The sequence below is a fragment of the Nerophis lumbriciformis genome, linkage group LG12, assembly GCF_033978685.3.
Source record: "Nerophis lumbriciformis linkage group LG12, RoL_Nlum_v2.1, whole genome shotgun sequence".
NCBI classification, from domain to species: Eukaryota; Metazoa; Chordata; class Actinopteri; order Syngnathiformes; family Syngnathidae; genus Nerophis; species Nerophis lumbriciformis.
In genome coordinates, this window is record NC_084559.2 from 31,161,421 (window position 1) to 31,174,037 (window position 12,617).

At 43.9% G+C, this 12,617-nt stretch overlaps 1 protein-coding gene across 1 annotated transcript in view; it reads right to left on the bottom strand.

The window, feature by feature from the left end:
• The window catches only part of LOC133623229 (dynein axonemal heavy chain 10-like), a 57,672-nt gene that overhangs the window by 23,335 nt on the left and 21,720 nt on the right, over positions 1–12,617 (bottom strand). The window contains exons 40-50 of the mRNA XM_061986349.1: positions 12,299–12,418; positions 6,327–6,472; positions 6,104–6,256; positions 5,767–6,027; positions 5,518–5,690; positions 5,325–5,418; positions 1,417–1,584; positions 766–954; positions 447–618; positions 169–372; positions 10–90 (exon numbers count right to left, since the gene is read on the bottom strand). Of these exons, the coding sequence (XP_061842333.1) occupies positions 10–90; positions 169–372; positions 447–618; positions 766–954; positions 1,417–1,584; positions 5,325–5,418; positions 5,518–5,690; positions 5,767–6,027; positions 6,104–6,256; positions 6,327–6,472; positions 12,299–12,418 (1,761 nt within the window). The remainder of the gene's footprint in view (positions 1–9; positions 91–168; positions 373–446; positions 619–765; positions 955–1,416; positions 1,585–5,324; positions 5,419–5,517; positions 5,691–5,766; positions 6,028–6,103; positions 6,257–6,326; positions 6,473–12,298; positions 12,419–12,617) is intronic.

Consider the following 12,617-nt stretch of genomic DNA (forward strand, 5'->3'; position numbering starts at 1 on the left):
TATACGAACCAAGGAAAGACTCAGCTACAGCAAGTAGCGCCTGTGGAGGCCAAGGCAAGAACCAGTCTATAACAGTGTTGTTCATCAGTCCTGTGAAAGATTCAGAAGTGGTTCTAATCAACAAAGTTGTATTCACAACAAGATACATTTTATTTTTTGCCAGTTTACCTGGAAAGTTTCGGCAGCGTGTCCTCAGGGTGTCTCCCACAGGAGACATGCCTAATACAATGTGCAGATTGCTCGCACTTTTATTGACAAAATATTGCCACACACTGTCTTTAGAAGGACCTGAACCGTTTCTAAGGGCCTCGTCACGAAGCTGATTGAGAACAGACTCTTTCTCATCATCAGGAAACAATGCAGGAACAATGCCTATCCATAATATCCACAGTAACAGTCAGTTTGGGCTTAAGCAAACTAAACTGATATTAAAAGTGAAGTTCAACCTGACGTAAGCATGTTATTGATGAGTTCCAAAAAACCTTCCTCAGCGACATGAGCATCAGTGAAGAGAAACACAGTCTTCTTATCTTCGATGCCCAGTTTCAAATATAATGTTTTCAAGTCTTCACGAAGGTGTGATTCGCAATATCCTCTGCTCAATGTTATCTCAAACACCTGAGTAATCCAGAATGACAATTTACTGAAATGCATTTAAAAATTATGATCTTACAGTGTACCATTTCAAATAGCTAATCAGGCAACCATTCAAAAACTAGGTGTCAATAGAATTTAATTTCAAATAATATATTTTTGTTTCAATACCTCACAATCAGCAGTGAAGGCAGCCAGCTTAGTGATGGACTGCTTGCCTGAGCCTCCTACACCCACAAGCAGAGCATGACCACGATCGATGCGGATGATACGGTGCACGCGGGTCAGATGTTCCAGGGCATCATCGAAAAGGACAAGGTTCATCCTTGACTTTCTATCGTTGTATTCCTCTAAAATCTCCTGTAGAATGCAGAAATAAAATGTTTAAATTTTTTCAACTTGTACTTCCATGTGTTATCCGAATCAGCCCCAAAATGTAATCACTTGTGCCTTAACGCATTTATGACATTTTCTCAAAGGTTAAGGAAAATCCACCCAAAACATTTTGAGCTATCTATAGTGGAATGAAAGAAAGGTAGTGAAGCCTCTTGTCAGTCATCCTGTGTCTTTGTCTCTGTGGGTGGAGGCGGGTCCACTAGCATGCACACACATAGAAGTTGAAGCTCCGATTGTAAAAGTAAGGTAGAAATGATCAGAATAATCCCGAAAATGTAATGTCCTGTTCCTCATCTCATTTCTGACATTTCCTAAAAAAAATTCATAAAAATCTGCCCTTTTAAATCCTTATTTTGCTAAATAACTAACTGACAGACAGACCAACAAACCAACAGCAAAAATTACATAACAATAACATGATGATACCTGAAACAAGACTTTAGAAGTATCATAGTCATGCAGGTCCTCATAGACTCTTGGTTCAGTTTCACTCAGGGCAGTCCTGTAGTCTCCGAAAAGGACTGGGTCTTTCATAACATCATCCATGTTTGCCTTGAAATTCTCTTCAACTAAATTCTTTATAAGGCCCTGAACCTGCAAGTAAAACAAAATCATGGTATTGGTACTACAGATAAAAACTTAACCCCACAACATGAATGTGTTTTAAAATAATGTCTATACTGTAAGTGGACTGTTTAATGCAGACTGGGAATAATATGTAAAGTGAATTTCCCAACTGGGGCACCTAATCCAGTGGTATGTGGGCTTGTATAAAGCCTCAGGGAGTTGAACGCCCCTGCCTTACATAGTTCCGGGTCACCCTTGTGCAAGGTGTAGCACCCGAATGCCCCCCCATCAGGGTTACGATACCCCCAATGAAAAAAACTATGAGAAGATGCGTTACCCGGGTCGGAGGCATGGCTTGTCCATGGAGCCCGGCCGGCCACAGCCCGAAGAAGCTACGTGGACACACCATCTCCTCCGTTAGTGGGCCCACCACTCGCGGTCGCAACCAGTGGGGTCGGGTGCGTTGCCAAGTGGATGGCAGTAAAAGTGGAGGCTCCAGACAGACCAATTCGGGGCAGCAGAGGCTGACATTTGGGACGTGGAACGTCTCTACGCTGGTGAGGAAGGAGCCTGAGCTAGTGCGGGAGGTGGAGCGCTACCGGTTGGATCTGGTGGGTCTTACCTCGACGCATAGCAAGGGCTCTGAAACCACAGTCCTGGACAAGGGATGGACCTTGTTCACTTCTGGAGTTGCTCAGGGTGTGAGGGCCCAGGTGGGTGTGGGGATACTCACGAGTCCCCGGCTGAGTGCCTGTACGTTGGAGTTCACCCAAGTGGACAAGAGGGTCTCCTCCCTTTGCCTTAGAGTTGGAGGGGGGAAACTCTGACTGTTGTTTGTGCGTACGCACCAAACAAGAGTTCAGAGTATTCGGCCTTCTTGGATACCTTGCATGGGTTCCTGTATGGGGTGCCGGCAGGGGATTCCATAGTCTTGCTGGGGGACTTTAACGCACACGTGGGCAATGACAGTGATACTTGGACTGGCGTGATTGGGAGGAACGGTCTCCCTGATCTGAACCTGAGTGGTGGATTGTTATTGGACTTCTGTGATAGTCATGGACTTGCGATAACAAACACCATGTTCAAAAATTAGGATGCTCATAAGTGTACCTGGTACCAGAGCACCCTAGGCCAAAGATCAATGACCGATTTTGTAATCGTATCAGCTGATGTGAGGCCGTATGTTTTGGACACTCGGGTGAAGAGAGGGCCTGAACTGTCAACCGATCACCATCTGGTGGTGAGTTGGGTCAGATGGCAGGGGAAACCTCTGGACAGACCTGGCAAACCCAAGCGTGTAGTGCGGGTGAACTGGGAACGTTTGCAGGAGTCCTCTGTCCGGAAGAACTTCAACTCCCGCCTCCGGCGGGACTTCTCTGCCATCCCTGTGGAGGTTGGGGACATTGAACAGGAATGAGCAATGTTCAAAGCCTCTATTGCTAAAGCTGCAGCTGCGAGCTGTGGCCAGAAGGTCTTAGGTGCCTCAAGGGGAAGTAACCCTCGAACACCCTGGTGGACAGCGGTGGTCAGGGAAGCCGTCCGACTGAAGAAGGAGTTCTACCGGGGTATGTTATCCCAGGGGACTCCGGAGGCAGTTGCAAGGTACCGACAGACCCGAAGGGCAGCGGCCGTGGCTGTGGACGAGGCTAAGCAGAGGGTGTGGGAGCAGTTCGGGGAATCCATGGAGAAGGACTATCGGGCAGCACTAAAGCTATTCTGGAAGACCATACGGCACCTCAGGAGGGGGAAGCAGGGAGCCATCCAAGCAGTGTACAGCAAGGATGGGACTATGCTGACTTCAAGTGAGGAAGTCGTAGGGCGTTGGATAGATCACTTTGAGGAACTCCTGAACCTAACTACATCAGACACACCCTCCCTGTCAGGAGCGTAGCCTGAGGATGATGGGGGATCGACGTCAATCTCTCGGAGTGAAGTCACTGAGGTAGTTAGACAACTCCAAAGTGGCAAAGCTCCGGGGGTTGACGAGATCCGTCCAGAAATGCTGAAGGCTCTGGGTGTAGACGTCAATCTCTTGGAGTGAAGTCACTGAGGTAGTTAGACAACTCCAAAGTGGCAAAGCTCCGGGGTTGACGAGATCCGTCCAGAAATGCTGAAGGCTCTGGGTGTTGACGTCAATCTCTCGGAGTGAAGTCACTAAGGTAGTTAGACAACTCCAAAGTGGCAAAGCTCCGGGGGTTGACGACATCGGTCCAGAAATGCTGAAGGCTCTGGGTGTTGAGGGGCTGTCTTATACGCCTTTTCAACATTGCGTGGAAGTCTGGGACAGTGCCGAGAGAGTGGCAGACTGAGGGGGTGGTTCCCCTATTCAAAAAGGGGTACCAGAGGGTGTGTGCTAACTAAAGGGGTATCACACTACTTAGCCTCCCCGGGAAAGTTTACGCCAAGGTACTGGAAAGGAGGGTCCGGCCGATAGTTGAACCTCAGATTCAACAGGAGCAATGTGGATTCCGTCCTGGTCGTGGAACAACTGACCAGCTCTTTACTCTTGTAGAAATCCTGGAGAAGGCCTGGGAGTATGCCTATCCAGTCTACATGTGCTTTGTGGATTTGGAAAAGGCGTATGACCGGGTCCCCCAGGAGATGCTGTGGGAGGTGCTGAGGGAGTACGGGGTGAGGGGAACCCTGCTGAGGGCCATCCAATCTCTGTACAACCAAAGCGAGAGTTGTGTTCGAGTGCTTGGATGTAAGTCGGATCAGTTTCCAGTGGGGGTTGGTCTCCGCCGGGGCTGCGCTCTGTCACTATCCTGTTTGTGATTTTGATGGACAGGATTTCTAGGCAGAGTCATGACCATGGCGGCGAGGGTGTACGTCTCGGGGGGCTAACGGTTGCGTCACTTGCTGTTTGCAGATGATGTGGTCCTGACGGCACATCAGCTCTCACTGGATCAGTTCGCAGTCGAGTGTTCAGCGGCTGGAATGAGGATCAGCACATCTCCAAATCTGAGGCTATTGTTCTCATCAGGAAATCGATGGTTTGTACAGTCCAGGTAGAGAACGAGACTCTGTCCCAGGTGGAGGAGTTTAAGTGTCTCGGGGTCTTGTTCACGAGTGAGGGAAAGATGGAGAAGGAAATCAGCTGGAGAGTCGGAGCAGCTGGGGCAGTATTGCAGTCTCTCTGCCGCATTTTTGTGACAAAAAGAGAGCTGAGCCAGAAGGCAAAGCTCTCGGCCTACCGAGCTATCTACATTCCTACTCTCACCTTTGGTCATGAAGTGTGGGTCATGACCGAAAGAATAAGATCGCGGATACAAGCGGACGAAATGAGTTTCCTCAGAAGGGTGGCTGGCATTTCCCTTAGAGATAGGGTGAGCAGTTCAGTCACCCGAGAGAGACTCGAAGTAGAGCCGCTGCTCCTACGCTTGGAAAGTAGCCAGCTCAGGTGGTTCGGGCATCTCGTGTGGATGCCTCACGAGCGTCTCCCTAGGGAGGTCCTTGTTGCACGTCCCACTGGGAGGAGACCCCGTGGCAGGCCAAGGACTAGATGGGGGGATTACATCTCCTCTCTGGCCTGGGAACGTTTCGGTATTCCCCAGGAGGAAGTTGCTAATGTTGCTCTGGAGAGGGAAGTCTGGAGGTCTCTGCCAGAGTTGTTTTCCCCGCGCCCCGATTCCGGATAAGCTGATGAAGATGATGAAGGATGGGCATTTAATCCGAATTTTATCCCCTTATTTGCAAATTTGTGATAATATCTGACTTATTATCACGGTATATATAAATTTTGTGTATTATTATGATATAATATTTACCAAGTTCTTGTCTTTCTCATCAATGAGTCTATCGTGGAATATCCTCAGACACTCATTTCTCCAGACTCGCACAAATATAGAGACTGTTGAAAACCTGTTACATTGAAAAGTAAAGTAAAGTCAACATTGTAAACACAAAGACACATAATACAGGGGTAACATCCGTCAAATAAGTTAATTGGCTTGATCGGACCTTTCAGACTCAGTAAGGGTCAGTCCATTGTAGACTCTTGATAGGTCTCGTAGGTTAAAAATGTAGTGGAACTTCGCTGGAGTAGGTGGAAGATCTTTGACAAGGCTGTTGTACAGTTCCAGTGTGCAGAAGGTGACTTTATCACAAACCTTCTGTACCACATCCTCAAAGTTCTAAAATGTTTAGTCAAATAAATTATACAGTAGAAAGGGACGACCACCCCAGCCTTTATGAAACGATACTACTTACTTTGGTGTGGCCTTTGATAATGGAACAATAGATTAGGTTGAGAGCCTCAACTTCAGGGAAAGGGATGCTGAAGACATTGAAGAGGGAAACAAAGCGGGTGTCCACCTCGTTCCTTCCACCTCCTGCCTTCCCCATGGCAGCAATGAAGCCAAGGTCTTTGAGGGTTTTGTAGATGAGCTCCTTCCCGCGGTCATAAATACCTCCTCGGTCCAATAAGAGCTTCAGCAGTGCAATAGGCTGCTGTGTGCCGTAGCTATCAACCTGTATAGGGAACAAAGTACTGTCAAATGTCAGCTTTTCACTCTACAGTCAAAAATAAGCGTGGTCTGGGTGGTACCTTTGGCATATTCATGTCATCTATAAAGACCAGCAGTCTTTTGCCCATGGGAGGACCATAGATCTCTTTGGTTCGTTTCTCTACATTGGCCTCCAAGTTCCTCTGAAGGTCCATTGAGGTTGTCCTGGATGAAAGGTTGATGGTCAAAGTAATCTGGTGGTAGAAAAAAATAAATAAATAAACGAATGACTGTAGTTTAAGCTTGAATTAATAGTTAACTCACACTTGTGTCTGCATTTTGGTACTTTAGAAAGTTATGAATGGTGGCTGTTTTAGAGGTCCCAGAGTCTCCAACTAATAGCACAGACTTCTTTATCTTTACCAGCTGTCCCAGGATCCAGCTAGTTCTTGTGGTGTCCACGGTTGGGACTGAGACAAAGAAGTAAAATTTCAACCAAAAAAGGAAGAAGCTTTGTCCAACAGTGTCTCCACCAAGCAGTACAGTTGAGCTAATTTTACAGAACAGGTACAGATATTTTGATGTCAGTATCAGCATGAATGTGAGCATGAATGATTGTGTCTCCAGGTGTGCTCTGTGATTGACTGCCAACGAGGCGACATGTCACCGAAAGTCAGCAGGGATAGGCTGACCTGAACAGGATAAGCGGGAGAAAATGAAATACAGGTGGATTATGACAGATAATTCAAAGCAATTATTGTTTTAGGATAATGTCATTACACAGTACTATATATATATATATACAGAGCCGGCCCAAGGCATAAGCGTACTAAGCGCTTGCTTAGGGCCCCGCGGCCACCAGGGGGCCCCCAAAAGCAAATAACAAAAAATTCTTATTTTTTATTTTTTGCATGTACGAGTCTGACTGATGATTTCTAAATGATCAAAGATATATTATTGTACAAAAACACAATTTTAGGTCAACAGAGTGCTGCTGCTGATCTAGGCCTAGTGATTCTTCCTGCCTCTCTTTAAATGTAAAGTTAAAGTTAAAGTTAAAGTACCAATGATTGTCACACACACACTAGGTGTGGCGAAATTATTCTCTGCATTTGACCCATCACCCTTGATCACCCCCTGGGAGGTGAGGGGAGCAGTGGGCAGCAGCGGTGGCTGCGCCCGGGAATCATTTTGGTGATTTAACCCCCAATTCCAACCCTTGATGCTGAGTGCCAAGCAGGGAGGTAATGGGTCCCATTTTTATAGTCTTTGGTATGACTCGGCCGGGATTTGAACTCCCAACCTACCGATCTCAGGACGGACACTCTAACCACTAGGCCTCTGCTGCACCTGTGACGTTTGCCGCCTGCCGTGCAATGCCAGTGCGCACTGGGCATCAAAAGCGCAGATAGAGGCAAAACAATGTCACAAAAAAAGGACATATCCTTCAGGTGCAGAAAAAAGGAAGAAGAAGAAAGTGGAAGAGGAGAAAAAATGCCATGATAAAGGTATGTTTGCATGACTTGGTAATAAAAAGTTTATCAAAGAGATTTGTAGCTGTAATTAGCTTTAGCTAGGTGACGTTAGCTAGCTAGCGCGGTGCTAGCAATATGTTTTTAGCATCAGGTTACTAGTGAGATATGTTGTTTGCACAAATTGTTTGCAGCAGAGCACGGTAATTTATGTGAGTAAAATAAACATTATTTTTTACATCAACTCATAAGTTATGTGAAACTTCCCCAGGAGCATTGTTAAAATACTTTGGAGGTACATAATCAGCCCAGAGCCAGTCCACATCCTCAGGCTCAACTGTGAGTGATGAATCAGGTGAGGAAAAGACTGTCACCATACAGTATACATTTAATTTCTTAGTATAAACATTACACCTGAAGGGAAATTAATATAGTCAAAGTATCTCATTAATATGTGTGCCTATATGTATGTTTGTATGTATTTCATCTTAGGTCCATCTCCATCCTCTACAGTGCTCTCTCACACACCTCCATCCTCTGTGCCCACTGTCCCCTCCATGTCTGAAACCACAGCTGATTTATCTAGTAAGTTAACTGCAAAACACCCTTTATAATTGCTCATTGTACTGCAGAACATTCTGAGATTAATAATTATGTCCAACAGTGCAATTTAATGACCTTATAGGTCCTTCTTTTTTAGTCATTGTCTTTCTTTGGTCACTTCCTCAGCAACTTCCACCACAACGTCCCCTTCACACCATGGACCATCATCAGCTCCGCTAGTTGACCCAGCTGAGTGGCCTCCTTTACTCTCAGATTCAGACAGGACTGAGCAGGTGATCAGAGGACCACTGTCTATTAAGGAGAACTTTTCATTCCCCAAACGGCATGATGGCCGAAGTCATTATACCTACAGACAGCTAGTCAATGGGGAAAAAGTCAAGCGTAGCTGGCTGACTTATTCAAGAAGTAAAGATGCAGTCTATTGCTTTTGCTGCAAATTATTTCCCAAAAAGTCCTTAAAACTGGCAGCCGAGGGACAGCGGGATTGGGTCAACATAGGTGCACTGCTGAAACAGCATGAAAACAGTGAAGATCATTGTAGCAACATGGTGAAATGGAAGGAATTTGCCTTGCGCCTTTCAAAGGGGAAAACTATTGATGAATTTAACTTCAGTAGACTGCGCTCTCTTTGTACAAAGTAAACATTAAATATGAACAATTAACTAAAAATATAAACTAGTAATTAAAGACTAATATGTACAAGACTGATGAGACAAGATGACACTTTTACTGTAAATACAAAGCTTTATCACTTGGACTGTTCAACCCCAGGCCTCTCTTGTAGCTGAATGTTTTCTACATTTTAAGATTAAGAACCATATGTGGCACTCTGGACATCATTCGTTCATTCATTGGTATTATTTATGTTCTTAACTGGGCCACCCCCATATCTTTATAAATGACATGTCATTTGTAAAGACATGCCAGGCTGACAATAGGATAATGTAAACAACACTGCCAGAGCCGCAATGAGTTTATAGTAGGTGTGTGAATGATCAACAATCAATATTATTGGCAGAAATAGAGGGCCCCAAAATCAAATTTTGCTTAGGGCCCCATGGAGGCTTGGGCCGGCACTGTATATATACTACAGTACTCTGAACGGTTCCGTGGTGAATTGAACCATACTGCTTGGTGTAAAAGTGGCATAAATGTGACCTATGATTAATTTCCACTTGTCGGATTTACAAATGTTATCACAATGTTGGATACTAGCATTAAACAATGCCACAAGCTTAGCACACCTATCTTTGGGAAGTTTTGCCCATTCCTCTTTGCAGCATCCCTCAACGTCCACCAGGTTGGATGGGAAGCATTGATTTTCATCCAGGATGTGTCTGTGCATTGCTGCATTAATCTTAGTCAAGTCAGGAAGGTAACCAAGAACCCGATGGTCACACTGTTAGAGATGCAGCATTCCTCTGTGGAAAGAGGAGAACCTTCCAGAAGGACAATCATCTCTCCAGCAATCCACCAATCGGACCTGTGTGGTATAGTGGCCAGACGGAAGCCATTTCTGAGTAAAAAGTTTGCCAAAATGCAACTGAAAGACCCTCAGACAATGAAAAAAAATTATTTGGTCTGATGAGACTATGATTGAAGTATTTGGCGTGAATGCCAGGCGTCATGTTTGGAGGAAACCAGGCACCGTTCATCACCAGGCCAATACCCTCCCTACAGTGAAACATGGTGGTGGCAGCATCATGCTGTGGGGATTTTCTTCAGCAGAAGGAACTGGGACACCAGTCGGGATAGAGGGAAAGATGAATGCAGCAATGTACAGAGACATACTGGATGAAAATCAACATTTATCATCCAACCTGATGGAGCTTAAGAGGTGCTGCAAAGAGGAATGGGCTAACTGCCCCAAGATAGGTGTGCCAAGCTTGTGTTATTACAAACCCTAAAACCAGTGAAGTTGGCACGTTGTGTAAATCGTAAATAAAAACAGAATACAATGATTTGCAAATCCTTTTCAACCTATATTCAATTGAATACACTGCAAAAACAAGATGCTTAATGTTCAAACTGGAAAACGTTCTTCTTTTTTGCAAATTTGAGCTCATTTGGAATTTGATGCCTACAACATGCTTCACAAGCTGGCACAAGTGGCAAAAAAGACTGAGAAAGTTGAAAAATGCTCATCAAACACTTATTTGGAAAATCCCACAGGTGAACAGGCTAATTGGGAACAGGTGGGTGCCATGATTTGGGTATAACAGCAGCTTCCATTAAATGCTCAGTCATTCACAAACAAGGATGGGGCGAGGGTCACCACTTTGTGAACAAATGCGTGAGCAAATTGTCTTAACAGTTTAAGAACAACATTTCTCAATGAGCAATTGCAAGGAATTTAGGGATTTCTCTATCTAAGGTCTATAATATCATCAAAAGGTTCATAGAATCTGGAAAAATAACTGCACGTAACATTGAAAGCCCGTGACCTCGTATCCCTTAGGTGGTACTGCTTCAAAAACCGACATCAGTGTGTAACGGATATCATCACATGGGCTCAGGAACATGTCAGAAAACCACTGTAAGTAACTACAGGTTGTCGCTACATCTGTAAGTGCAAGTTAAAACTCTACTATGCAAAGCAAAAGCCATTTATCAACAATAACCGGAAACGCCGCCGGCTTCGCTGGGCCTGAGCTCATCTAAGATGGACTGATGCAAAGTGGAAAAGTGTTCTGTGGTCTGACGAGTCCACATTTCAAATTGCTTTTGGAAACTGTGGATGTCGAGTCCTCCAGACCAAAGAGGAAAATAACCATCCGGATTGTTCTAGGCGCAAAGTTCCAAAGCTTGCATCTGTGATGGTATGGGGGTGTATTAGTGCCCAGGGCAAGGGTAACTTACACATTTGTGAGGGCACCATTAATGCTGAAAGGTACATACAGGTTTTGGAGCAACATATGTTGCCATCCAAGCAACGTTATCATGAACGCCCCTGCTTATTTCAGCAAAACAATGCCAAGCCACGTGCTACAACAGCGTGGCTTCATAGTAAAAGAGTGTGGGTACTAGACTGGCCTGCCTGTAGTCCAGACCTGTCTACAATTGAAAATGTGTGGCATATTATGAAGCGTAAAATACGACAACAGAGACCCCGGACTGTTGAACAACTTAAGCTGTACATCAAGCAAGAATGGGAAAAAATTACACCTGAAAAGCTTCAAAAATGGGTCTCCTCAGTTCACAAACGTTTACTGAGTGTTGTTCAAAGGAAAAGCCAAGTAACACAGTGGTAAAAATGCCCCTGTGTCAACTTTTTTGCTACGTATTGCTGGCGTTAAATTCTAAGTTAATGATCATTTGCCAAAAAAAAATTTAGTTTCTCAGTTCGAACATTAAATATCTCGTCTTAGCAGTATATTCCAATGAATATAAGTTGAAAAAGATTTGCAAGTCATTGTATTCTGTTTTTATTTACCAATTACACAACGTGCCAACTTCACCGGTTTTGGGTTTTGTATATTCAAAGAGACTTGAGGCTGTAATTGCTGCCAAAGGTGCATCAATAAATTATTGAGCAAAGGCTGTGAATATTTACATACATGTGATTAAGAAATGTGCAAAATGCATCAAAAAAACACATTTTTACATTGTTAATATGGGGTACTGTCTGTAGAATTTTGAGGACAAAAATGTATTTATGCCATTTTGGAATAAGGCTGTAACATAACAAAATGTGGAAAAAGTGAAGTGCTGTAAATACTTTCCGGATGCACTGTACTTAGAAAGGGGGGTTAAAAATGTGACTGGGAAGCAAAGGTTACGAAAAAGCATATCCAATATTATCTAGACCAGTGGTTCTCAACCTTTTTTCAGTGATGGACCCCCTGTGAATTTTTTTTTAATTCAAGTACCCCCTAATCAGAGCAAAGCATTTTTGGTTGAAAAAAAGAGATAAAGAAGTAAAATACAGCACTATGTCATCAGTTTCTGATTTATTAAATTGTATAACAGTGCAAAATATTGCTAATTTGTAGTGGTCTTTCTTGAACTATTTGGAAAAAAAGATAGGTTTTTATTTATATTTATAAAGGATTTTTGAGTTGTTGCTATTTTTAGAATATTTAAAAAAAAATCTCACGTACCCCTGGGCATACCTTCAAGTACCCCCAGGGGTACGCGTACCCCCATTTGAGAACCACTGATCTAGACCACAAGGTAGTGTGTTAAATGTAGATAAGAATCCTCATAGGTCTCCTTTAAGATCGTGTACATATGCTGCTTTAACATTAATGAACCTCTTACCGAGAATATCAAAAAACTTCATATCAGGGTTGTGGATGTATTTGGCGACCAGAGAACTCCAGGGAACCCACTTCTGCTTCAGTTCGTCAAAATGGAAATCATACAGTGTTGGCAGATGTTCTGTATGAATGGCACCTATTAGAACTCACTGGACGCAATTGATATTTATAGAAACAATTTACAGTAGTGCAACTGTTTTCATTATATTCAATAATTAACACTTAAAACAATACAGCAAATTTTTGGCAGTCTTATTAATGGGGAATACTTTAACGATATTCAACAAGTCACATTTCATAGTGACAGTGTATGTAAAGTA